At 44.4% G+C, this 26217-nt stretch overlaps 2 protein-coding genes across 2 annotated transcripts; one reads left to right on the forward strand and one right to left on the reverse strand.

Annotated features, from left to right (window-relative positions):
* The first annotated feature begins 410 nt into the window (after window positions 1-410).
* On the forward strand, window positions 411-4432 carry LOC132589190 (macrophage-expressed gene 1 protein-like). The gene is made up of 2 exons (XM_060261880.1): window positions 411-3828; window positions 3984-4432. Exon 1 carries the CDS (start codon window positions 468-470, stop codon window positions 2634-2636), a length of 2169 nt encoding a protein of 722 aa, XP_060117863.1. The 5' UTR covers window positions 411-467; the 3' UTR covers window positions 2637-3828; window positions 3984-4432.
* A 12542-nt stretch (window positions 4433-16974) lies between these two features.
* On the reverse strand, window positions 16975-24150 carry CNTF (ciliary neurotrophic factor). The gene is made up of 2 exons (XM_060261232.1): window positions 24034-24150; window positions 16975-17578 (listed from the first exon to the last, which is right to left on the reverse strand). The coding sequence occupies exons 1-2, from the start codon at window positions 24148-24150 to the stop codon at window positions 17096-17098; spliced, it is 600 nt and encodes a 199-aa protein (XP_060117215.1). The 3' UTR covers window positions 16975-17095.
* Between the last annotated feature and the right edge of the window lie 2067 nt (window positions 24151-26217).

Raw genomic sequence — 26217 nt, forward strand, 5'->3', positions numbered from 1 at the left:
TGGTCAAAATTCAATGGGTGTCCTGACCAGGGGTGTTTGATTTCTTTTTCTGTTTCAAGATGGGATTTCCAAAGTGGATCTGAGCCAGCCCTAATGCAAACTACATCAAAAGGAAACCTCAGCAGAGGCTGCAGAGCAGCTGGAGGGGATTTTCAGAACAAGTTTCGTTTCTTGTTGTGTGGAGACAGGAGAATGAAGTCAGATGACTCTGTGACTCATGAAATCCCCTGAGGCTCCACACCCAGCCCGGAGTTTTGCCTTTCACAATGGGATTGGACAGCTGAAGTTCTCTCCTGCCCCTTTGTCTACTCCTCTTGTTAAAAAAACCACTAACTTTCTTTAGAGGAAGCAATCTCAGTGTGAAACAAACCCAGTGCCTTTAAGAAAGATAAAGCAGCTGTGGAAAAAGAACCGGAGACTACTGTTACCAGGACTGGGCAAGTAAGTGGTCTTTCCCTCCCTCCACAATGGCTATTTGGCTCTGGTCCCTTCTGATTTTCCTGAGGGCAGAGGGCACAGGAGCACATGAGTTTGGTTTCCAGACCTGTAAAAGTGCCGGTGTCTTGAAAGTGTTGGAAGTGCTGCCAGGGGGTGGCTGGGACAACTTGCGTAATGTGGAGATGGGACAAGTGATGAGCCTCAATTACTCTCTGTGCCAGACCACCGAAGACGGTGAATATCTAATTCCTAATGATGTCTTTGTGGTGCCCCACAAGAAGAGCACTGTGGAAGTGCACTCGGAGCTTATTGAGGACTGGATGACATACACAGATGCTTTTGCTCAGTCCATCAACGCTGAGGCTTCCTTCCTTTCAGTGCTTAACGGCAAGTTCTCAGAGAGCTCCCAGAAGACCAAGATGCACAATGTCTATGATGAAACAATCACCACACGGGTGCAGGCATGGTACCACATCTATTCCGTGAAAGCTCGTCCATCCTTCACCTTCCAGAAGGACTTCCGCCACCAACTTGTGGGCATTGGCAACCAGCTGGAAAACAACCAGAGCCGAATCGCTGAGTACCTAGCAGAGATGCTTGTTCTCAACTATGGCACACACGTCCTCACAAATCTGGAAGCTGGAGCCAGCTTAATACAAGAGGACCAGGTGAAGCGCAGTTTTGTGATGGATAAAGAGACAGAAAAAGGAGGACTCACTGCTTCAGCATCTGCCGTGTTTTTCAGCAAGATCAATGTAGGAATCGGTGACTCCATGCAAATCCAAGATGAGATGACTAAGAGCTATCTGGAGAATACTGTGGATTCTAAGATTGAAGGCTGGGGCAGTGTGCCCTTCTATCCTGGCATCACCCTCCAAAAGTGGCAGGAAGGCATTCCCAACAGTTTAGTGGCTATAGGCAAAGCTGGGTTGCCGCTGCCGTTTTTTATCACCCCTGAGGCCTTGCCAGAACTGCCAGGACCTACCGTGAGGCAAGTAGCCACTATGGTGGGAAATGCTATCCGCCTCTATTATGCTGTCAACACCCACCCAGGCTGTGTCAAACCTGATTCTAGTAACTTCAACTTCCAAGCTAATGTGGATGATGGGTCGTGCCAAAAACCCAACACCAACTTCACTTTTGGTGGCGTCTTCCAGGAGTGCCATGGTGTATCTGGCAGGAACACAGAAGAGCTTTGTCTGACTTACCGTATACAGAACCCACTGACAGGTAGCTACTCTTGTCCTGTTAACTTTTCCAGTGTATTGCTGCATGGAGAGGAACGTACAACAAGTAAACCCAAAATAGAGTGCCACGAGGAGTGTCATTCCTGCTGGCTGTTCTTTAGCTGCTGTAAATCTGTGTGTGGTACACGCTACTATGCCAGCACAGTGCAGTTCAATGCCTATTGGTGTGCTGCTACAGGTACAGTGCGTCCGGGCTCAGGTGTCCTCTTTGGAGGGTTGTATAGTACTGGGCAAGAGAACCCAGTTTCCAGGACCTATGCCTGCCCATCCTACTTTTTCCCGCTGGTCCTGTTTGATAATCTAAAGGTGTGCATCAGCAGTGATTATGAGATGGGATCTCGCTTTGCAGTGCCCTTTGGTGGCTTCTTTAGCTGCCAGACTGGCAACCCTTTGGCTGGGTTACTGAAAGGACAGAGCCCTGGGATCCTTCAGGACTTTTTCTACCAGAACTCTCCAACCGAATTCCCCATGAAATGCCCAACTGGATATAGCCAACACAAGGCCTATTTGAGTGATGGCTGCCAAATCCTCTATTGCTTGCAGGCTGGGACACTTTTTGGCCAGCAACTAGCTCCTGTCAAGCTGCCACCCTTCTTACGTGTGCCATCCTCCAATGCTAGCCTTCCTGAAACCATCCTGGTGAGCTCTGATGACAGCCAGGCCTGGGTGAAAATACATCAAAGTGGGAGCTGGAGGTTGGCCAATGCCACAGATGAAAGGGAGATGGTCCGTCTTTTCCAGGGACAGTTGAATTCGGGACCAACTGGGGGCACCATTGCTGGAATCTCAGTGGCAGTGATTGGTGTCTTGGCAGCAGCAATTGCTATAGCTGTTTACAGGGTCTGGCGTTACAAGAATAGAGGATACCAAGAAATGCAAAACCCACATATAGCAGAAGATCAAGGCAGCTATGGAGCCACCACAACTGCTCCACAACTCAATACTGCCTGAGGCACAGGCCCGTAGCCATGGGAGGGGGAGGGCTGTGGGAGACCTGCTCCTGACTTCTGGCCAGCCCCCCTCCACCCCCCACTCAGGGCTCCTGGCTGCTGTGGCTCAAGGATGGTAGTGGTCCTTTCCCAACCCTGCTGCAGCCTTCTCCACTGTTCTCCCTTCCTCCCCCTTTCCTTCCCTGCAATTTTGAAATCACACGGGAGGGGCAGTAGAGCAGCCGCCAGCCTCTTGCACAATTTTTAAAGGCCCACCAGTCAGCTGATCAGTGGGGCCTTTAGATAGTGTTTACCCCTCCTGCATGGTTTCAGCAGGGAGAGTGGCCCAAAAGAGCAGCAGAGAGAGTGACTGCTTAAAAACAGCAGCCACTTCTACTGCCTCCTCCCCCCTTCTGGGTGTCAGGGGGCAGGGCCACTGGGGGCCAAAAAAATTCAGGACCCCCCCCCCCTCCCATTTCAAAATCCTGGCTATGGGGCTGCAGAGGTATCCTTTGTCCTTGAATCTCTGGAACAAATATGAATGTTTTCGTGGTGGTGGTGGTGAAATATGAGCCCAGGAACCAGGGAGAGTGATAACTGTTGGTTGGAGGGGTGGGGAGAAGCTAGTATGAACTCTAATTTCCTGGCATGGACACCAATGTTTATAGAAATAAATTGAGCAGAATAATAAGCCTCAAGAGATGGTAGTTTGCTTATTGCTAGGCAAAACAATGTGTAATTAGCAACTGGTGAGGAAATAAGGCAATAATGACAACAGGTATGTCTGGTGGGGGGGGGGGGGACTTCTTTTGCGGAGAGAGAGATCCAGTTTGGTTTAGTGGCTAAGAGCAGTGGATTCTAATCTGGTGAACCAAATATGATTCTCCATGCCACCACATACAGCTGCTGGGTGACCTTGGGTCAGTCACAGTTCTCTTAGAGCTTTTCTCTCAAGAGCAGTGCTCTCAGCCGTACCTACCTCACAGAGTGTGTTGTGGGGAGAAGAACAGAAGGAGATTGCAAGCCACTGAGATTCCAAGTGAAGGGTGGGATATAAATCCAATCTCCTCTTCCTCCTCCCGTCCTCTTCAGATCATGGCAATAAGTAATTTGGTAACAGTCCTACTTTTACAACCACAAAAGTCTAAAAAGTGGGAGAGGGGATAAAAAGGCAGTGGTCTGTGATTTGAATGCAGATAGGCTTTCAAATGAGGGTAAAATGTAGATGACTGGGGAAGGCGATGGCAAGGAAAGGAAAGGAAAGGTCCCCTGTGCAAACACCAGTCGTTTCCGACTCTGGGGTGACGTTGCTTTCACAACGTTTTCACGGCAGACTTTTTACGGGGTAGTTTGCCATTGCCTTTCCCAGTCTTTTACACTTTCCCCCCAGCAAGCTGGGTACTCATTTTACCGACCTCAGAAGGATGGAAGGCTGAGTCAACCTTGGGCCAGCTGCCTGAACCAGCTTTCGCTGGGATAGAACTCAGGTCGTGAGCAGAGAGTTCCGATCACAGTACTGCAGTACTGCTGCTTTACCACACTGCGCCACAGGACTGCTAAGGCAATGGCAAACCACCCCATAAAAAATCTGCCAGGAAAGCATTAGAATGTGACATCACCCCATGGGTTGGTAACGACTCAGTGCTTGCACAAGGGACTACCTTTACCTTTTACGCTTTCAAATGACATAGCATTGTTAGTTATTTTTTTTTCTTTTTTACTTTGTTCATAAGCTGTTAATTGATGTTTAGGTAGAAACTTCCTTGGCAGTCAATTTGTGCTTTTTCATCTGACAAAATAAACTATTTTATACTTTTACACCTGGTGTATTGTGACTATTTTTCATTACCATACTGTATTTTTGCTAACTGGGTGAGCATTTTTGATGTGGGCTACTGCAGTGTAGCTGCTTACAGTTAGGGAGGGGGAAGGGTTGCGAACCAAATATGCTTAATAGTTTTCTAGCAGGAACCACATCTGAATTCTTTTATCCACTCCCTGAACTGGGCTTTTATTACATTTTATCCACTCTCTGAACTGAGTTTTTATTTCATTTTCAGTCCCTCCTTGGGTAAACATAGTTACTTTAGTTAGTCCTACTAATCAAAGGGGGGGGCGGGTACCAAGCGCTTCCCACTGCGTTTCCTGATCTTGCTGTGATTTGATGGCAGCAGTCCTTTGCCTAAGACCAAAGTTCTGACCCTTATAGCACTGGGATACATTTTCTAACAGGAAAACAAAAAAGCTTGAATCTCATTCATATAGCTTATGGCTAGTTTTATGCATTCTGTGTGGTATACGGTACCAGATTAGAACAGGGAGACCCAGGTTTTAGTTGTCATTCTGCTCATAAGCTCATTTGGTGATCTTTGACTAGTCAGATCTCAACCTGTCCTACCTCAAAGGATTGGTGTGAGGATAAAACAGAGGAAAGAAGAGCCATGAATGCTGCTCTGAGCTCCTTGGGAAAAGGGGGCTGGATTACAAATGTAATAGGTGACAGACTTTTTAGAAACCTGCTTTTCAGTTCATGAAGTAAAAAGTATTTGAGCTACTAGAAGCGCAGTCCTAAGAGAGGTACACCCTGCTAATTCTATTGTATCAGTGGGCTTAGACTTGGTGTAACTCTTCTTAGGATTGCATTGTAAATTGCTTTAGTCATAAAACGACAAGATTGCATAACCCCTGAACAGTCAATGTGCAAGCATGTGACCCTTCTGGCAAGTCAGCATAGTGCTGACTCAGTTTTTATTGCAGTTGCTTTTGTCCACACATGAAGCAGCTATTCATTCTCTTCCCCAGGAGCCAAAGCCAAAGATAGGCATGTGTTGTAACAAAGACTTTTCAAAATTCAGGTAAAAACAAACTGGCTTGCAATCTAAGTTTACGGTGAACTGTTGCTTAATCACAAACAATTCAGCTCCCTTCTTTTTCATTTCCCTCGGTGGCTAAATTTCAGTTTGGGGGCAGGGATCTATGTTCTGATTATGTACCTCTGTCTGGTGCCGTGCGTGTTATCTTTAAACTTTTGTCTTTTGCTTTTTATTTCCATAGTTCCTACATACTGTTATCCCCATATGTAATAAGGGGGCTGATGAGTAGACTTGCTTAAGGCCACCTAGTAAGTTGAAGACTGACATGCAATTGGGATCAGGGATTTCTCAGAAGGCAAACATGATCATGATTAACTACTTCTGTGTCTCTGTAAGGAAGGTGAATATCATTAACAACTTGGAAAATAGCACTGAGAATAGTGCTGCTGTGAACCCTTTGTATCTCACCAGTGTTGCAAATTAAAACCTATAGAGTAGATAGCGCAAAAAGACTTGAGAATCCATTTTGCTTCTTGAATCATTGGCTTAAAGTAAAAAACAGAACCACAACCCAGCCACAGAAAAAGGGGAACTTGTGCTATCTTAAGCATCTAACCCAGCACAGAAAATGTCTGCCAGGTGTTTACCCATGTTGCATACAGACTGAAACTGTCACATCTGCTCAGACCATGAAAAGCTGTTATATTTAGCAGCTAAATTTCAGACATTTCCATCCCCAGCATTAAGATCCTTATTAACTAAAGCAGTTATCACAATATGCTATTTACTAGAGTCAGGGTTATGTTGACAGCTAGTAATCTTGGTTGAAACTGACCAGGCAACATAAAATTTGTGGGGGGGGGGGGGGGGCTGTACATAGAGCCATCTGCTTAACATCAGCTTTGGGTCCAGGCATTGACATTACCAATCCAGAAGACTGAATATTCTGAACATCATTCAGCTTTTTAACTCCAAAGGCTTGGATCCAGAGCAGGGTTTCCAGGGGCTTCTGACTGTACAGCATGATTTTGCAATCTCCACACTGCTGTGGCAGCCCCAAATGCCAACCTGCAATCCTGCTTGACTACCAGGAACAGGATTTGGAGGGCATTTCGGGCTGCCCCAGTAGAAGACAGGAAAGTCACACATTGTGGGTAGAAATCCTTACATACTCAGAAATGCTGCTCTGGATCTAAGCCATCAACTGGAAGAAAGGCTAAACGAGGAGGATATTTCCAGAATACGTGAAACAGTAGTTGCCGTGACAGGAATTTCAGCGCACAAGATTGCCCTCTTGATTCTGATAATGACATGAACACATACATTGCCTATAGATCAGATGAAGAATTAACCAATGTAATTAGTGGACAATTAGACATGGGTGTAATATCTCCCTGTGTAGTTCTGTTATTTGAATATGGGACTAGTGAGACACCAGGGGTGTCAAACATGCGGCCCAGAGGCTGAATCAGGCCCCCGAAGGGTTCCTATCAGACTCCCGAGCAACTGGCTGTCATCTGCTTCCTTCTCCTCTCTTGCTTCCTTCTGCATAACAGCTTGCTTTGCAATGCTTGCTCAATTGCGCAGGAACTACAGAGCAAAACCTCTATTTTCTCAATTGGCCGAGGCTCCTCCCTTGGAGAGGACGAATAGCTTGCTTTGTCAGGCTCTCTCAATTGCACAGCAGAGCTACTGAGCCAATCTTCTCTTCCTTCTTTTGGCTGAGGCTCCTCCCCCTCCTCATCCTTTGGGGAAGGAAGGAAAGAACCAGAGCTTCCTTTGCCCAGTTCCCTGGATCACACGGAAGAGATACAAAGAAAGCACCTTTAAGACCAATGAGTGCTAATGTTTTAAGCATGTTTTAAGGTCTGGGTTTAAAAAAAAGTACAACAATCTTTGTGTTTGTCTGTGTCATTTAAAAAGTTTATGTCTCTGCTACCTAATCCTAAATACACATGGCTCGGTCCGACATGGTCCGGCCCGGCCCGGTATGGCCCAGCCCAACAAGGTCTCATTTATGTCACATTCGGCCCTTATGAGTCTGACACCCTTGCTTTAAGCTAACAAAGAGTGAAATCACTGAAAGTGATTTTTTTTTGACAAGCCTCCTATAAAATCACAGCTGAGCAGAGGTCTAGATCCAGAGCCAACACAGCTTGCTGGTTCTTATAGTTTCTGCTCAAGTGGCTCAATCTGAGAGGAACAGCATGAGAGATGGGTGAAAAGGGTAAATCTAGGCTTCCCAATCCCCAGGTCCCAGCGGGGGATCGCCCGTTTTTACAGGCTTCTCCCCACCCCCCACAGTCACCATGTAGTTTTAGAGCTCCTGCAGGTCTGTTTTTAAAATATGTGCCTTTAAAGCTGAGCAGGAAACAGGAAGGGCTTCCGAGAACGGCCCCTCCCTTTGTTTTGCTTTCGTTTTCAGATCAAGTAAAGTTCTGCAGGAACAAGACCCAGTAAGTATTTGTGTGTGTGAGAGAGGGATGGAGCAGGGGATTCCCTGGTTTGGAGGCCCTCCCCCCACTTTAGAAAGCGTGGCGGAGGAAGGGAAATGTCTAGTGGGCACTATTATTCCCTATGGAGAACGATTCCCATAGTGAATAATGGGGAATTGATCCGCGGGTATTTGGGGGCTCTGGGGGGGCTATGTTTTGAGGTAGAGGCACCAAATTTTTAGTATAGCATCTAGTGCCTCTCCCCAAATTACCCCCCAAGTTTCAAAACGATTGGACCAAGGGGTCCAATTCTATGAGCCCCAAAAGATGGTGCCCCTATCCTTCATTATTTCCTATGGAAGAAAGGCATTTTAAAAGGTGTGCTGTCCCTTTAAATGTGATGGCCAGAACTCCCTTGGAGTTCAATTATGCTTGTCACACCCTTGTTCCTGGCTCCTCCCCCAAAGTCCCCAGATATTTCTTGAATTGGACTTGGCAACCGTAGGTAAATCTGAGTCAGATGCCTACCACAAGAACATTTTCTAAAGCTACTTGTTTATGAGCTTTTATCAATTTTCACAAATTGACTATGTTTGCTAGTAGATGCACCTTTCTTCATGGCAAAACATATTTGAACTGTCAGTGGTTGCATGCTCTTCTGTTGCTAAAAAGGGATGGATGTAGAGATCCAGTGATATGCAGGATGATGTACAGCAGTTTCTGCTTTGCTTGCTGTGTAGGAAAATGCATGCACTCTGCCTGTAAATCGCTATGTGCTACACAGATGACTTGTTCCATGAACAGACAGAGAAAGTATATACTTGTGTGACTAGCTAGGTCACAGATTGTCCTGCAAGGAAATGCTTTGCTAAGAAGAGAGGCCCCAGCAGACAAAGCACATGAGGGAAAATTGCCAGATCGATCAATGCCTGACCTAGGAAGGCTGCAATTACTGAGCATATTGTTCTTCAATATAGGATGTTAAACAGAAGGAAACAGAGACAGGGTAGGACTTTCCCACATTTCTTTCTCCTCCGTTTCTCCTTGGTACATACAATGCAAGCATTCCAGGTCTAGATAAATACTCACCCTTAGCTGGTTTTAGTTATACTATTGTTGTCTTGAGGACCTGTCAGTTGCATCACTTGGGAATAAAACCTCATTCTTAAGTGTTTTTTACTTAGAAGTTCAGTTCAATGGAAAACAGCAGGCCTTAAGAGGCTCCAGTGTCCAGGGAAAACTGATGAAGATTTCAGTCTGCCTGTTTTATATGTTTTGGTTATTTTCCCTTTTTTTGTGGAGAAAAATATTAGAAAGTTTGTCAAATCTTAGAGTTCAGCAAAATTCTCACTGGGAGTTTGAACAATGGAGCCCAGAAGCAAGTACGGGGGTGGGGTGGAGAAGAACTCAACAAAATTTAGAGGTTCTGGAGCTCCGCTCTGCTCCTGTAAGCTCCTGCTAAAAATGAGGCCTGACTACATGGATCAACAACCAATAGTGTGAGTTTTTTCCTCCCATGCCTTCAAAAAGGGATATACACAAAAGCAAAAATGCAATATTACATTGTTTGGAGAAGGTAATACACCGTGGAGTGAAGAGTATAATACACCACTCACGCCTTGTGAATGTAATATAATTCATTCAGAAATTTTGATAGCTAACCCCCACCCCTCAAAAAAAAAAAAATCTGAATAGGATTAAGTTCCTGAATAGTAAAATTCTTTCAAGCTAAACCTGGCCCAGAGCAAAATGTTCAGGAAATAATGACAAGCATTGTAGTTATATTTAAGAACAGCAATATTTCACACAAGGAAGGGCTGTCTTGTGATTTTTTTGTCTCACTGCTCTCTGCTGGTAGCAATAAGATCTGCACTTCTCTTTCCTTATCACTGCAAGATTATTCCTGAAATAGTAAAGCAATTTTCAAATGTGGACACTTTCAGTAATCACTGCAAATACACTGTAACAGGTAAAGCAAACATAATGTTTAGTTAAAAATAAAGCAATTTTATTTAATAGAATCAGTATAACACACTTTGGTACAGTCTGTTTAATAATGTTATATTTTTCCACACACAATAATCTTCAAGCTGTGAGAAAAACAGCAACCATGATGTAGCTATGATGCTTCCAAGTGAAGGATCTCAAAATTTAGCTAGGCTTAAGTTTTATTCAATCAGTTTTGACAATATAAAAATAAACTCCCAGAACCATTAGATTTCACATATTTCTAAAAATGTCAAAGCTTGGCAGAAACATTTCACATTTTAAAAGATAAGATAAATCTAAACTTCAAGTTATAAACAGCACAATAACCTTTTATATTGTTTTAATAAAGTGTATTAGCAAATAGCCGTAGGGGGATCATTGGGCTTATTGCTTGCTTCATATATAGGCATGTAAAAGGTTTGTTTTCATTATGCAATTCAAAAAGGACTGTTTTCCCAACCGAGTGAACAAATCATGACTTTTGCAGAACAAATTGAAATTGCTAGATCTGAGTTTCTTATTTGATAACCACATGGTCACTGAAAACTTGGATGTTTAGCTTGGGGGCAGGCGGGGAGAAGTAGAAACCAGATCCAGACATTGATTTCTGAGCCCTGTACAGACTTGAAACGTGCACATAACATGCAGTCTCTTCTCTGTCCCTCTTCCCCTGCTTCCAGTCTCATCCACCATTAAAGAAAATTGTGTATTTCTAAATCAACCCTAATATATAGGGTTACCAGGTCCGTGTTGGAAGATACTGGGAGATTTTGGGAGTGGATCCAGGAGATGGTGTGGTTTGGGGAGGGGAGGGGCCTCAGCAGGTACGATGCCATAGAGTCCACCCTTCAAAGCAACTATTTTCTCCAGGGGAGCTGATCTCTGCCAGCTGGAGATCAGTTGTAAAAATGGGAGATCTCCAGGCCCCACCTGGAGGCTGAGTAAACCAAAAGAGAATCACAGTAGGGAGCAGCAGGAAAGGTAAAGCCCAAGGCTTTCATGCTTACCAGCCTCAAACAATAATGATTTTATCAAACAATGACGATTTTATCATTCTGTTGTTTGGTTTTATTGTATTGTTTAAATCTAACTTGTTGGTTTTTATTGTCTAACCTATGTTGTGATCCACCCTGAGCCCATTAGGAAAGGGAAGAATATAAGTTCACTAAATAAATAAATAACCACAGAAACTTAACAAGCTTATATAATGTAAAGTGATGATTAAAGTAGAGTCAATGCAGTCTCTTATATAATCGGAACATCTCAAAAACCACCAGAAATCAAGTCTATCTTTCAAGCAACCCAATGCTGTCTCTTGCCAGAAAATCCAATGGTGACGTGCAGAAAGATGATGTCACTATAATCCAAGTCTTATAAAGCAGCCAGCAACCTAATTGTTGCAACAAGGCTGTACTAATGCCCTTGTTTCACATTTGCTTCTTCAAGCTTCACAAAGTCAATTTCAGATACAGGGTATGAATGCCAAAAACTTCAAGTCACTTGCAGCAAGGCTTCTGCGATTACTAGCAAATGACTTGATGTTTTTGGCGTCCAAGCATTGGATTGCTTGAAAGATGGACTTGATTTCTGGTGGTTTTTGAGATGTTCCAATTATATAAGAGAGTGCATTGACTCTACTTCAATTATTACTTTATATTATATAAGCTTTTGTTAAGTTTCTGTGGTTGTTCGTTACTGTTTGAGGCTGGTAATCACGGAAGCCTTGTGCTTTACCTTTCCTGCTACCCACCTGGAAACTGGCAACCCTAATAGACTATCGGTGCAATCCTCAGCACGATTACCACCTTCTAAGATAATTGAAGCAAATGGAATTTAAATAAGGTTGCCAAGTCTAATTCAGAAAATATCCGGGGGCTTTGGAGGTGGAGCCAGGAGACTTTGGGGGTGGAGCCAGGAGACTTTGGGGCTGAGTCAGACTTTCCCATTTCCAAAATAAATGCATAAAAATACAGCAGTGTAGTTCACCTGAATAGTCATCATTTCCTCATCCCCCAATAGCTGCAATTCTAGTAAATGAAAGTGTAAACACAAAAAAAAGCAGCCAAAATGCAGTTTGCAAGCTCACATTTTTGTGATCTCACTAGGGCTTTACTCACAGGAACTGCTATTCTTCAGCCTAACACAGGCAAACAAAAGTGAGAGAGGTGGAGTTTTCCTCTATCTCATAAACAGGCTGCTATACAAAGACTCTGAAAACAATGCAAAACAGGCCCAGAGACTGAAAAGTACTCTCTCTCTCTCTCACTGGGTCTGGCTCCTCCACAATGACATCTGATAATTACAGGGGCTACGCTGCTCTCTCTCATACGCACACACTCTTACTTGCTGTGAAAGGAAAGCAAAACAAACGGAGGCTCTGCTTCTGACCCTGCCCCATGAAGTGCTTCCTGCTTCCTGCTCAATTTTAAAGGGGCACACACACACACAAAGAGGCATTTTAAAGCGGGACCTGTTTGCAGGTTTCTTAACCTGTGGGAGATCTAGAGGTACTGGGGGCGTGGCTTCCCTCTGCCAGCCAGTTGGCTGGGAACGGGGGAACGCCTATAAAACCGAGGGATCCCCCGCTGGGACCTGGGGATTGGGAAGCCTAGATTTAAAAGATGCATCTTTGCTTAGAACTGTGCTGCATATCATGGTAACAGAATTTCAGGCCAGCACTGCCTGGCATCCCTGTGACTGTAACCACTCACCACCCAAACACACACTTCACCTGCAAAAGAATCACCCCACTCCATGCCCCATCTTTACACCATTTGTCATTTTCTGTCTGTGCAGAAATTTTTACAGCTTTGCAACATTCACTTTTGTAACCACAGTATAGGGATCAGCAGAGGAACATCTGTTTTGCATGCAGAAGCTCCTTGACTAAATCCCTGGTACAATTAGTTGAAGGATCTCAGATAGTTGACACTGCTCAGATGGTGAGTTTGTGTCCCACATAATTTCTTCAGCTGTCTCAATGAGACCAATGACCTATATTTCCAGGTAAGCATATAAAGCAGCCCCAATCACATTCTCCTCTCCATACACCTTCTATCACTTTCTTGTCACTTTCCTTCTGACAATAAAGTAGTTCTTGCCAAAGTATCCCAAATTCAGACAAATAATCAGTTTGAGAATATATGTTTGCTTTTCAGTAATGTGAAAGTTTCGATTCTGGGAAAAGAATCTCAGAGTCATTTGGCACAGAATATAAATATTTATTTACTTACTTCGTTTATTCTTGGACATTCCTCCCAAGAGGGGAACCCAGAGTAGCTTATATGTAATTTTATATAAGGTTCTATTCAATCCTCACAATCCTGTGAAGTAGGTCAGACTGAGAGTGTGTGATTAGCCCACAGTAATCCAGCAAGCTTTCATGGTAGAATGGGGATTTGAACCTGAGTGAGAAATCTCCCTGATCCTAGTCCAACACTCTAACCACTACACTGTAATTCTATGCACACACATCCTCTCCATAAAGCTAACTCAGAAAATATTTGGGGACTTTGGGGGTGGAGCCAGGAGACTTTCATATTCCCTAAATCAAATAAATAAAAATACAGCAGTGCAGTTCCCCTGAATCAAGTCTTCATTTCATCCCCCAGCAGCTGCATGTCCCCTCTCACGCACTCACTCCAGCCAAAACAGTTTGCAATCTCACACTTTTCTAATCTTACTGGGGCAATTTGCTCATGGAGTTGTTGAATGTAACTATCTGCTGTATATTCAACCAAGTTCTTCAGACTAACACAGGGAAACCAATGGTTCTTGTTTACTATTTACTCTCTATTTTACTGTGCAAATGACTTCTGAAAGGAATATAAAACAAACCGAGGGACTGGGCTGGTTTCTCTTTCTTACTCACAGCTTCATAGTTCACTGGGTGCAGCCACCATTGTTCTGCCAGCTCGCCCCACCCCCATTCAGCCTGGCTCCTACAGATTTAAAAGCACACACACCTTCTGAAAAGCAAGCAGTTTCCAAGCTGTTTCTAGCCGCCTGAGGTGGAAAGGCACATGGTGGCTGTTAAGGCAGGGCTTCCCCCACTGGCCAGCTGACCGGGGATGGGAAGGAGCCTGCAAAACCAGGGGATCCCCTGCTAGGACCTGGGGATTGGCAATCCTACCTCTTCACAAAGGAAACTGCTCTTCAAATTAGTGAGGTGGGATGCAAGTTATATGACCCCTTCCCGTTCCTCTTGGGCACAGAGCAAAACCTCTCTTCTTCTACCTTTGCTCAAGGACATCAGCATAAAGCCTGTTCTCCAATCAAGAAAGATAATCTTCAACCCCATTACATTCTGCATTGTGTGCTTCTGAGTTAGGGTTGCCAGTCCAAGTGGATCTACCTATGCATTGGAGTCCTTATATTAACAGAGGTGGAGATTAATTTCAGATGACACAGTAGATGAAGAATCACATGGCTATCTACACTCTCTGTCTAGGCAAACAAACAACTCAGTTTTAAGAGACATACAACATAGCTTGCAGCCTTAACGTGTTGCTGCTAAACTGAATATTTCACCACAGTATGAAATTTTTTTTCAATTTTTTTCAGTATGAAAATATGAAATTATTTTCACTAATTGGCTCGGTACATTAACAGGTTTTTTAAATAAAAGCTTGTAGGAATGTGCATTAATTTTTCATGTCCAAGGTCAAGCTGTATAGCATAAATGTGGCAATTGTAAAATTGAGATCCCAAAGAAGGTGCTTCTTTGCCACGGTCATAGAAAGGATCTGGCCAGATTCTCATAAGAACATAAGAGAAGCCATGTTAGATCAGGCCAATGGCCCATCCAGTCCAACATTCTGTGTCACACAGCGGCCAAATATATACACACACACACACACACTGTGGCTAATAGCCACTAATGGACCTCTGCTCCATATTTTTATCTAAACCCCTCTTGAAGATGGCTATGCTTGTGGCCGCCACCACCTCCTGTGGCAGTGAATTCCACATGTTAATCACCCTTTGGGTGAAGAAGTACTTCCTTTTATCTGTTTTAACCTGTCTGCTCAGCAATTTCATCGAATGCCCCCGAGTTCTTGTATTGTGAGAAAGGGAGAAAAGTACTTCTTTCTCTACTTTCTCCATCCCATGCATTATCTTGTAAACCTCTATCAAGACTCTTAAGATCACTACAACTGTCAGGGAGTCTGCTGGTTGCCTTTTATCGTAGTTCCATTGAGAGCATTTTATCTTATTGCCTCTGCGCGTGGTTTGGGAGCTGCACGGAAGCAGAGAGAAGGGTGCTCCAAAGAGTGACGAGAAGAGCACAAAAGATTTGTGGATGTTCTCTCCCCTCATTGGTGGATCTGTATAATATGGCATGTAAAAGGAAGATACAAATGATCCTAAGGGACCATACACATCTGGGCCATTTGCTTTTTGAGATCTTACCGTCAGGTAGACGATATAGAGTGTTGAAGGCTAGGACAAACAGATTTAAGGACAGTTTCTATCCAAGTGCTGTGGTTAGGTTAAATGCAGGGTTATGAAGGATTATCTGTTTTAGATGTATTTAATGGTTTAAATGGTTTTAATGGTTTTATGAATGTTTAATGGTTTTATGAATGTTTATTTAATGGTTTTAATGGTTTTATGAATGTTTATCTGTTTTAGATGTATTTAAATGGTTTTAATGGTTTAAATGGTTTAATGGTTTCAGATGTATTTAAATGGTTTATGAATATGTGTGTTTGATGTGTTGGTATGTTTGTGGAAGAGCACCTCATTTCGTTGCTCTCTTTTTGTTGAGAACAATGACAATAAATTCATCTATCTATCTATCATGTCACTCCGCAGTCGACGCTTCTCCAAGCTAAAGAGCCCTAAGTGTTTCAAACTTTCTTCATAGGGAAAGTGTTCCAGCCCTTTAATCAGTCTAGTTGCCCTTTTCTGGTCTTTCTCCAATGCTATAATATCCTTTTTGAGGTGCGGCGACCAGAACTGCACACAGTACTCCAAATGAGACCGCACCATCGATTTATACAGAGGCATTATGATACTGGCTGATTTGTTTTCAATTCCCTTTCTAATAACTCCCAGCATGGTGTTGGCCTTTTTTATTGCAAACACACACTGTCTTGACATTTTCATTCTCCTTTTTGTTGTGGCCCCTGGGCCTCTCCAAAATCTGCTCCTGATGCTTGGGGAACCTCGGGAATGGAGTGACATGTAGTGTATGGGAATGAATCCAGAACAGGGAACTGACAGACCTCCCTCCAATGAATTTCTTATGTGAATGGAAAATGCCCCCATGGGCTCACTGTATTCATGCTCTCCCCAACAGGTAGAGGTCCATTAGGCCTCCTAATCCACTTGACCTTATCCAGTTTGAAGGCCATGAAAATTTATCATGGCTCAAACACAATGGATATCTGTGATACCACTGAGTGTTAATGCATTAGCATCCTGGCTTAGGACCCAGCCTATACTTTCATTTCAGTTAAATTTGCCCACATAAATGAAATTGGGTGGATTCAGATGGGTTAATTTAGGTCAAACATTGCTTCCACTGAACATTTCTTTTGATGTAAACTACATGTTACTAATCACCTGTAGCTTAAAAAAAAGTCACAGTACACTGATGAAAATGTCAAAGCCCGTGTGATGAAACAAATTGCAATGAGTTTAGAGACTGGAAATAGATGACTGCTTACCTCTGAACCTTTGTGGGTGACTCACCACCATTCTATATAAAACTGTGACAAGTTAGCTACAAGGATCTACTGCAATTGGGGCTGCCAGCTCTGAGTTAGGAAATACCTGGAAATTTGGAGGTGGACCCTGGGGAGGGGGCGGGACTTCAGCAGATTATAATTCTATAGAATTCATCCTCCAAACTGGCCTTTCCCCAGGGGAACAGACCTTGGTCATATGGGGATCAACTGTAATAGTGGGAGATCTCCAGGTGTTACCTGGAGGTTGACAACCCTAACTGCAACTCATCTTGAGCACTAAGGTGAAAATAAGAAGATAGCCAATTAGTAATCAATAACCAATTTATAGTAATATTAAAAAGCACAATGGTAGAAATCTAAACAAAGTTAAAACTGTCAAGGGCTCAAGTGTAAGGATGGTGCAGGAGGAAATAAATAACATCTGGAAAGTACTACTCACTTCAACCATCACAAAGGGCTCATTCTGTTCATACATGTCATTCTAGTACACCACAGCTGAAAACAGGAAAGGCCTTTGAGAAAGTAAAACTCTAACAGAGAAGAAAGGCCTCACTTTTTCAGAGCCAAGCAGCAACTGGCATGTGGGATTTCTCCTGTCTGAACAGGCTTGGAAAGCTGGTGTAGATCCCGGACAGACCTGACAGACCACTGAGCAAGCTCCTGCAGCACCTTCATGCCTCTAAGTTTCTTCTCAAATAAGCCTCTTTCGTGAGCATCTCGGGTACCTTCCAGCTCTTTGGCCGGCACATTGTGCTCCAATATCACCATCAGTTCTTCCAGTTGGTAAGCCAAAGCAGAGACTTGGAGCAGGACTGACTGGATAGACTCATGGAAGTCTAAATCATTTGGGGTCAGGTAGGACCTCTGCTCTTCCAGGATCTCATTCAACAAAATCTGAAATGCCCAGTAGGCCTTCAGGTTATCTCTGAGCCGCTCAGCTTCTGAAGCTTCACTCCATTGCTCAGTGCTGGCTGTTGGCACGCCATCCATTGAGTCGAGGTTGAAATTTTTGTCCAAACCCTGCTTCTCTACCTAAGAGGATGGAGGGGAAAGGAATGCATTTTAGAATAATTATTTTGCACATTTCTGACAGCAGTTCCTTCTGTTAACTAAAACTTGATCCCTATCACCAGGAATTAGGGTCTAATTTCAATGTTTAACTAGTTGGCAAGAAGATCTTAACTGTGTAATGATGCACGAGCCCAGCATGTTTACATGTGCATCATTTACATGCAAGTATAATGCCCATATGTATTGCGGATTTCTGGGGTATTATCACTGTTGGTGTCATAGCAGAGGAGATTGTTTAAATGAGATGCTGGGTGGGCATGTACAATGTTGAACGGGTAAGTTATTCTTGCCTGCCAGCATCACGAATCTCAGACATTAATAGAGGCATGAACTGCATGGATTCCTCCAGAAAAAGTTAAGCCAGCCTCTGAAGCTGAATAACAATAAGCCAGTTGATCTCAGTTTCTTGCACAAAAATGGTAACGGAAGTCTTGGAAGACCCTGAATTGATTGATACAGCCAATGCATCTAGGCAGGAGTTAGCACACACTTAAAGCCATCCCTTAAAACTCATTCCCCTATCAAAGATCTCGTGTTTCTCCACAGTTTACTTTAAATGACAGGAAAACTGAAGATGGAGTATGCATGTATATCTTGTTCATGTGCCCACTATTAACATGCAAAACTGGAGGGGTGATTTTTTTTACAAACAAAATGGAATAAGCACACATGAAGGAAGGCAAACCCTCTGCCCAGCACAAAACAAAATGCTGAAGGAAGAAAGTAGGACCATACCTGACTCAGCCATGATAGCTGGGAGTGAACAGACAAGTGAAGCTCAATATGAGGACTGTGGGCACCATAACAGCCCTACTGGCTCTGACCAGTGGTCCATCTAGTCCAGCACACTGTTTCACACAATGGCCAATCAGCTCCCCTGTGGGGACAACAAATGGGGCACAGAAACCGCAGCCTTCATCTGATGTTGCATCTTAGCACTTGGTTTCAGAGACTAATGCCTCTGAATGTGGAAGTTTCCACTTCCCTTTACTCACAATGTCTAGCAGCCATTGGTGGACCTTTCTTTCATAAAGTTGCCTATCTCCCTGTTCAGGACATCTGTGCTGATGGACATAATTATGCTCATGGCACCCAGTAACATATTTCCTGGCACCTACTTGCTCCTTTTCTAAAATACAACAAATGCAAACACTGTGTACAATGATGCTACAAAATTATATAATGTACAAAGAAATATATTCAACAAATAGTGGCACAATCCTTTTTATACAAATTCTGTATGTAATAAAGTCCTTCCAACCAATTAGTCTCTTAAGTCAAGCAGTCTCTTAATGGTGTTCACTGTCTTCAAATGAATTTATATTCTTGGAAAGTAGCCTCAAAATATAATTCCAGGCAAGTAGCCTCAAATTGTAATTCCCCACTACGCGTTTTTCGGATTTTGAAGTGCATTTCAGTCAGTGGCCCTTCGTCAGGTAAGGTATATTTCCTTCCAGAAAAACTCTATTTCATATATCCATTCCAAACACTTGCAAAGAAAAATTTGTGTATAGCTTCCATTCGGGGTCCTGATTAACAATATTACACAGCTTAACAGTTTCACATGATTCAGAATTCAGATCTTATCCCTCTTAAGACCTGAATTCTGAATCATGTGAAGCTGTTAAGCTGTGTAATATTGTTAATCGGAACCCGGAAGGAAGCTATATACAAATTTTTCTTTGCAAGTGTTTGGAATGAATATACGAAATAGAGTTTTTCTGGAAGGAAATATACCTTGCCTGACAAAAGGCCATTGACTGAAATGCGCTTCAAAATCTGAAAAACGCGTAGTGGGGAATTATAATTTGAGGCTACTTGCCTCGAATTATATTTTGAGGCTACTATCTATTCATCTGAAGACAACAGTGAACAACATTAAGAGACTGCTTGAGTCAAGAGACTGATTGGTTGGAAGGACTTTATTACATAGAGAATTTGTATTAAAAGTGTCAGTATTTGTTGAATATATTTCCTTGTATATTCTTTACTTTTGTAGCATCATTGAACACAGTGTTTGGGTTCGTTGTATTCGAGATATCTTTACTGTACTCCCCCCCGCTTTTGCTCCTTTTCTAAAGCCTCTCTTCCCCAAAGCACACAGCCAGGTTTTTCAGAGGTAGTTGCATAAATCCTGCCTCTGTCTTCTCAACTGCTGGCATTCCAAGGAGGTCTCCCATCCAAGCACTTGCCAGATTTGACCCTGCTTAGCTTCCAAGATCTAAGATCAGGCTTACCTGAGCTATCCAGGTCAGGGCAGTGAACAGCCAGTTTTGACTTCCCACTGCCTCAATGAAGCAAGAGATATTTCAAAATATTTCAGAAGGGGGAGGGACGGTGGCTCAGTGGTAGAGCATCTGCTTGGTAAGCAGAAGGTTCCAGGTTCAATCCCTGGCATCTCCACTAAAAAAGAGTCCAGGCAAATAGGCATGAAAAACCTCAGCTTGAGACCCTAGAGAGCTGCTGTCTGTCTGAGTAGACAGTACTGATTTTGATGGTCCAAGGGTCTGATTCAGTATAAGGCAGCTTCATATGTTCAATTTGCTTATTTGTTTAGAACCCAGGAGGTATCAAATTTGTGTCTTCACAAATGAAAGAATTGCGTCCATCATAGGGGAATGCATGGTTTGGAACCTCTCAACATTGTGGTAGCTGACCTCAGCCCCAACAATAGCCATTTTGTGGTTGTCTCCACACCCTCCTTGGCAACCATTTCATAAGTGCACCCACTACTTGTTCTCAAATCCAAATATGCCTACAAGCAGGGATCATTCTGTAGGAAAAAAGGTGCCAGAGCTCATTAGCACAACTCATTTACATATGCCACACACCCTTGACATCACTGGAAGGTGTACTAAATTATATCAGCTCAGCATCTACCTTGAAATGCCACTTGAATTATAATTGTCACAATAAAACCTTACTCCCATCATACTTTTAAAATTACTTTCTCCTATATGGCCACAGTGGCATGATGAAGATATCCATCCGTCTGCTTTATATGTTTTGGTTATTCCCCCTCCCTTTTTTTGTGTAGGAGAAAATATGAGAAAGTTTGTAAAATCTTAGAGTTCAGTAAAATTATCACAGGGGGGGTTGAACAATGGAGCCCAGGAGCAATTATTGGGGGCCAGGGTTAAGAAAAAAAAGAGCACAATAACATTTAGAGGTTCCAGAGCTCCGCTCTTGTGAGCTCCTGCCCAAAATGAGGCCTGCAAAGCACAGCAAGGTTTAGGGCTCCTGAAATAGCAGCATCCTGAAATTTCTATGAAGGAATGGCCTTACTTAAAAATAGTAACCAGATCATTAATCATGGACCCCCTCCCCCCTTTCAAATCTATCAATAGGCATTTTCCCACAAGATTGTCATTATTCCCATATCCAATTTCCTTTCATAGAATCTATACCACCCATATTTGGGGCGACTACCTCCATTGTTTCGGCTTTTACCTAGGTTTGGATCTGCCCCACAAACCTTGCAGTACAAAAGTATACAAATACAAACTGCGTGGCACAGATAACACTTCAATCATGTATACGTTTGTGTTTACAAAATATAATATCAAGAGTGCAGACAAACGAATGGAGCACAGCTCCAAGTGTGCAAACTCCGTCCAAATTAGTCCAATAATCACAACCCTTACAAGGGGAGGGGGGGAGGCTCAAGAGAGCATCGGTGAGATGAAAGTCCGTTCAAAGGAGGGGGGGGGGGCAACAGCGGCAGCTTTCCACCTCATTCCTCTTCACTCGCCGAACAAATCCATCGTCAATCCACACGCTGCCTTGAGATTTGTAACGCGCAGTGGAGAGAGTGTTACCCTTATTAGAATTTGCTCTTGAAAAAGCTTGAACTGCCCGCGGGCTGTTCCTCGAAACGCGCAGCAAGCATAGTCTACAGACGCATTGAGAAATTGTCGATGGATGGTGCTTCCTTTGAACGGACTTTCATCTCACCGATGCTCTCTTGAGCCTTCCCCCCCCCCCCCCTTTGTAAGGGTTGTGATTATTGGACTAATTTGGACGGAGTTTGCTCACTTGGAGCTGTGCTCCATTTGTTTGGCTGCACTTGTGATATGGTATTTTGTAAACACAAACATACATGATTTAAGTGTTATCCGTGCCGCAGTTTGTATTTGTATACTTTTGTACTGCCATTGTTACTGTGTTCTGCTGTTTGTGGTTGGGTCACAAACTTTGCAAGCTAACTGCTTAAGCAAGAAAAAAAAAACATTTAAACACATCGTAGTATGCAGTGCAATACGTTTTACTGAAAACCTTACAGTGTTTTAAACAAAGGGGCCACTCTAAATGGGATTTGGCTCAAGTAGAGTCATGCAAGAAGGGAAAATGCGCTAAAGCTGTTGTTCTAATAATCAGGACAGCGAGATGTTGTTAATACACTGGCAACAGAGAACAGGAGAGAATCTATTAAGGGAGCTCGGTGCAAAGGAAGAGGTCAATGACCGGACAGTGTGGTGTAGTGGTCAGGGACAGAGACCTGGGTTCGGATCTCCACTGGGGTAGTCCTTGCTTTACGTCCTCAGACAGAATTTTGGAATACTTTCTAGCAGGAACACCCAGGAACGCAGTTCCAGTCGGCTTGGCATCAGGGTGTGTGGCCTAATATGCAAATGAGCCCTGTTGGGTTTTTTTATACAGAAAAGCCCTATGTGAAACAATGGTGACATCAGGGTGTGTGGCCTAATATGCAAATGAGTTCCTGCTGGGCTTTTTCTACCCCCCCCCCCCAAAAAGCCCTGCTTTCTAGCATGCAGGATGGAACAAACATCAGTCCCAATATTATTATCAAAGATCTTCTTATTAGGGGAGATGATACAGGTAGTACTCACAAGATGGCACTACGTTTAGACACAGGGATTGCACCCATTGTTCCTCCCCCCGCGCCAATCTGCCTACCCAGGCTAGATCCACTAAACAAACACAATCGACCCCTGTTCCCAGCCCCGTAGAGACGCTGCCCATTTATCCAGTAGACGGCTGCTCCCCAAGTATGCCTCGGTGAAAGAGTTTTGCTGGTTGATCTACACTGTATCGGGAGATGGAAGTTACTTTTCTTCCGGGCCGAAGCGAATATTTGCTGCCCTCCCCCCTTCCCCGCTCTAACATTTGGTGGTTGTTTTTTGCAGCGCTTGGATTGGCAACCCCCCCCCCCCCCGGGCAGTGAAGTGCCTGTTTTCTGTTTAAGGGGCTCTGAGGGCTGCCGCTTAGAGATTTATTGTGGGGTGGCTTGGATTGGGTTACAGGTGGGTGGGTGGTTTTGTCTTCCAGCAAAAGAGGGCACAAAAGACGTTTTCTCTCTTGAACTTCTATGATGCCACGTTCCAACGGATTTACTGTCAAACACGGTGGGGACACCGATTGTAGCCTCCAGGGTTATAATCAGATGCCCTTCCTTAAGGATGGGATTGAGTTAAACCCAATTTAGGTTACAGCCTTAACAGTTTTAAACAGAAAAACATCAAGGCAGCAATCCTACCCGACAGCTCTGAAACTATTCCGTGGGGTTTCCTACTCCCAGGAAAGAGAATCTTGCTGTAAGTGATGATGCCCAGAACGATTTAAGGAAGCCCAGCCGGAACTCACCATGCTTGTCTATTGCTGTAGATCTTAACCTAAGAGCCAAAATCAAGACATCCCAGCTAGGAAAACGTGCTTGCTTTGTAACATCAACTTTGTTCTCTTAAGCACATAAGAGAAGTATATATATATATACACACACACACACATTGTGCCTAATAGCCACTGATGGACCTCTGCTCCATCTTTTTATCTAACCCCCTCTTGAAACTGGCTATGGTTGTGGCTGCCACCAGCTCCTGTGGCAGTGAATTCCACATGTTAATCACCCTTTGGATGAAGAAGTACTTCCTTTTATCCGTTTTAACCTGTCTGCTCAGCAATTTCATCGAATGCCCACGAGTTCTTGTATTGCGAGAAAGGGGGGAAAGTACCTCTTTCTCTACCTTCTCCATCCCATGCATAAACTGGTAAACCTCTATCGTGTCACCCCGCAGTCGACGTCTCTCCGAGCTAAAGAGCGCCAAGCGTTTTAACCCTTCTTCACAGGGAAAGTGTTCCAACCCTTTCATCATTCTAGTTGCCTTTTTCTGGACTTTCCCCCCAATGCTAGAATATCCTTTTTGCTTCAGCCCAACCCGGCTGCCCACCTGGACGGGGCTGGATTTGAATGAGAGAGAAAACGAATAGCCTAAAGAGGGAGCCACGAAGCTCTCATCCCTCTTCGGGAGAAATCTCCCCCCCCCCCGGCAGCCCCACCTTCGACTTGCAAGGGCTTCACCGCAGCCCATCTGGCTTTGCATGCTGCAAAAGGCGAGCCCCCGCTTCCCGCCAGGCTTCGTGGCCGCCTTTCTCCGTTGCGCGCGAAGGCGACTTACGTAGGACTCCAGGAGGCTGCTGACATCGGCGCGCATCTTCCTGAGGAGCAGGACGGTCTGGCAGCAGAGGTCGGCGTGGCCGGGGAAGGTCCCGGAGGGCCGCGCTGCAGCAGCCATCCCTCGCGAGCCACGGCGCCAGCTGCGCGCTGCTCCCCCTGGGCTGCTTAGCCGGCAAACTCCCTGCTCCGCTCGCGCATTCCAGCCCGGGAGAGAAGCCGCCGCTCGTGCGCCGCCCTCCGGCTGCTCGCCGTCCCCCGCGGACTGTCAAGTCCTGCCCCGGGGGGCCGCTAAGCCCGCAGGGAGCGACCAAGGCGGCTGGTGGTTCGCCTCGCTCCCCTTTCCCTCCCCTCCCCTCCCGGAGCTTGTTGGGATCCACCCCTTTCCCTGCATTCTTCTGCACAGCCTTGATTGCGATGGGCCGGCAGCCAGGTCAGGGACCTGCTAACCCCAGGCCAGTCCCTGCCACAAAGCTCTTTCTTGGCACGCCGCTGGCGTTGGTCCGGCGCGGTCGCCCAAAAGGGGAGGCCGGCGACACCTTGAAGCAGCCCGTCGTCTCCCCCTCGGGCCACCTGTCGCTGGATCTTTCCGGCGTGAGAACCGGCCCCCCTCGGGCGAAGGCCAGTCGGTCGTTCCCTCCCACCCGCGTGCTTGATTGCCAACGAGGAAAACAGCAGGCTTTTGTCCTGCCCGTTGACTACCTGCTCAGGGTACAGAAGGTGCCCGAGAGAGAGAGACAAACAAATTGTTTTCTGGTCCTTTCATTCCCGACAGTGCAAGTTTCACTCCCCACTAACACTGAGAGTAGGAGTAATAGGAATCCTTTTGGCAAAGCCTGAGCATTCTGCAGTGGAGTGTGTTGTTGTTGTTCTGTCGCACAGTCGAGTCCGGCTCTTTGTGACTCCATGGACAAAGTCACGCTAGGCTCTCCTGTCTTCCACCATCCTCCGAAGTCTGCTCAAAAGTGGAGTAGTGGAGCATAGTCCACTCCAATTTTGTTTCTTTGCTCAGAAAATTTAAAAGGACGCGGGTTTGCTACCTGCATTCAAATCTCCCTCTATAGCGCTTTTCCCTTTTACCTCTAAATAGCTAAAGTTGTGTGGTGTAGAGCCTAAGTCACACTAGGATCTGGAGCAATCTGTATAGGTCTAGTCAGAAGTAAGTACAATATTATTGGATGGGGTTTACTCCCAGGAAAATTATTTTAAGATTTCATCCTACGGTTCTAATCTCCCACTTCAGGATTATTTGCTGAGCACTCCATTATATCGTAGGGAGACCAGTTCACTAAAAGACATTGTTGCACATTCCTCTGGGAGGCATAAGTTTTAACTATATACTTCTTCATGGTTGTCAATGAGGTGCTTCTTTGTATGCAGATGCAACCAGACAAGCATTTTAGTAACTTCTTTCAGCACCAGTAAAAAGCACATGAACACATGAAATTGCCTTATACTGAATCAGACCTTGGTCCGTCAAGGTCAGTATTGTCTAGCCAAACTCGCAGCAGCTCTCCAGGGTTTTAGGTTAAGCTCTTTCACATCACCTCTTGCCTACTTTTAACTGGAAATGCTAGGGATTGAACACCTGGAACTTTCTGCATGCCAAGCAGATGCTCTATCGCTGAGCCGCAGCCCCTCCCCTCCCCAGCACTGCCTGGGTCTAGATCATATTGGTAAAGTATATACAGCAGCACATTACTTTAAAAACCAGAGTTGGCATCATGTTGCACATGTATTTTGGTACAAAATGGGAAACGCCAGATGAAGAAGATACCTGAAAGGTCATGCATCAAGTCAATGTAACTCACCAAAAAAAAAGCTAAACATAACACACCCAATCTCATTTTCTCTCAACGAAGTTTAGAAGCTTGCGGATCCATATTTGTATAGATTGTATGCAAATCCAAGTCTGAAAACTGAAGCAAATTTAAAAATCTCCTAAAAGGAGCCTGAATTTAAATAACAGGGCAGAGTTTTTGGTGGACGTGCGTTATACTAAAGTTCCATAAAATGTCACTCTTTCTGCATACATTGGCTGCAAAGTGCACTCAAGACTGAGCAAGTTACATCAGATAAGTAGTTTAGAGGATGATCAGTTTTCCCTTGGGATACCCTCCCCCCATTTTGGATGCATTATCAGAGATGCTACAGGTAGCAAGGAGCACCAGGGCCTTCTAGTGGAGGC

The sequence above is a fragment of the Heteronotia binoei genome, chromosome 21 (genome assembly GCF_032191835.1).
Source record: "Heteronotia binoei isolate CCM8104 ecotype False Entrance Well chromosome 21, APGP_CSIRO_Hbin_v1, whole genome shotgun sequence".
Classification (NCBI taxonomy): domain Eukaryota; kingdom Metazoa; phylum Chordata; class Lepidosauria; order Squamata; family Gekkonidae; genus Heteronotia; species Heteronotia binoei.

Excerpts from the sequence above, each read along its gene's own strand:
- CNTF (XM_060261232.1), bottom strand. The coding sequence starts at position 24,150 with ATGGCTGCTGCAGCGCGGCCCTCCGGGACCTTCCCCGGCCACGCCGAC. Across the intron at positions 17,579-24,033 it reads GCAGCCTCCTGGAGTCCTAC|GTAGAGAAGCAGGGTTTGGA; the intron begins GTAAGTCGCCTT and ends CCATCCTCTTAG.
- LOC132589190 (XM_060261880.1), top strand. The coding sequence starts at position 468 with ATGGCTATTTGGCTCTGGTCCCTTCTGATTTTCCTGAGGGCAGAGGGC.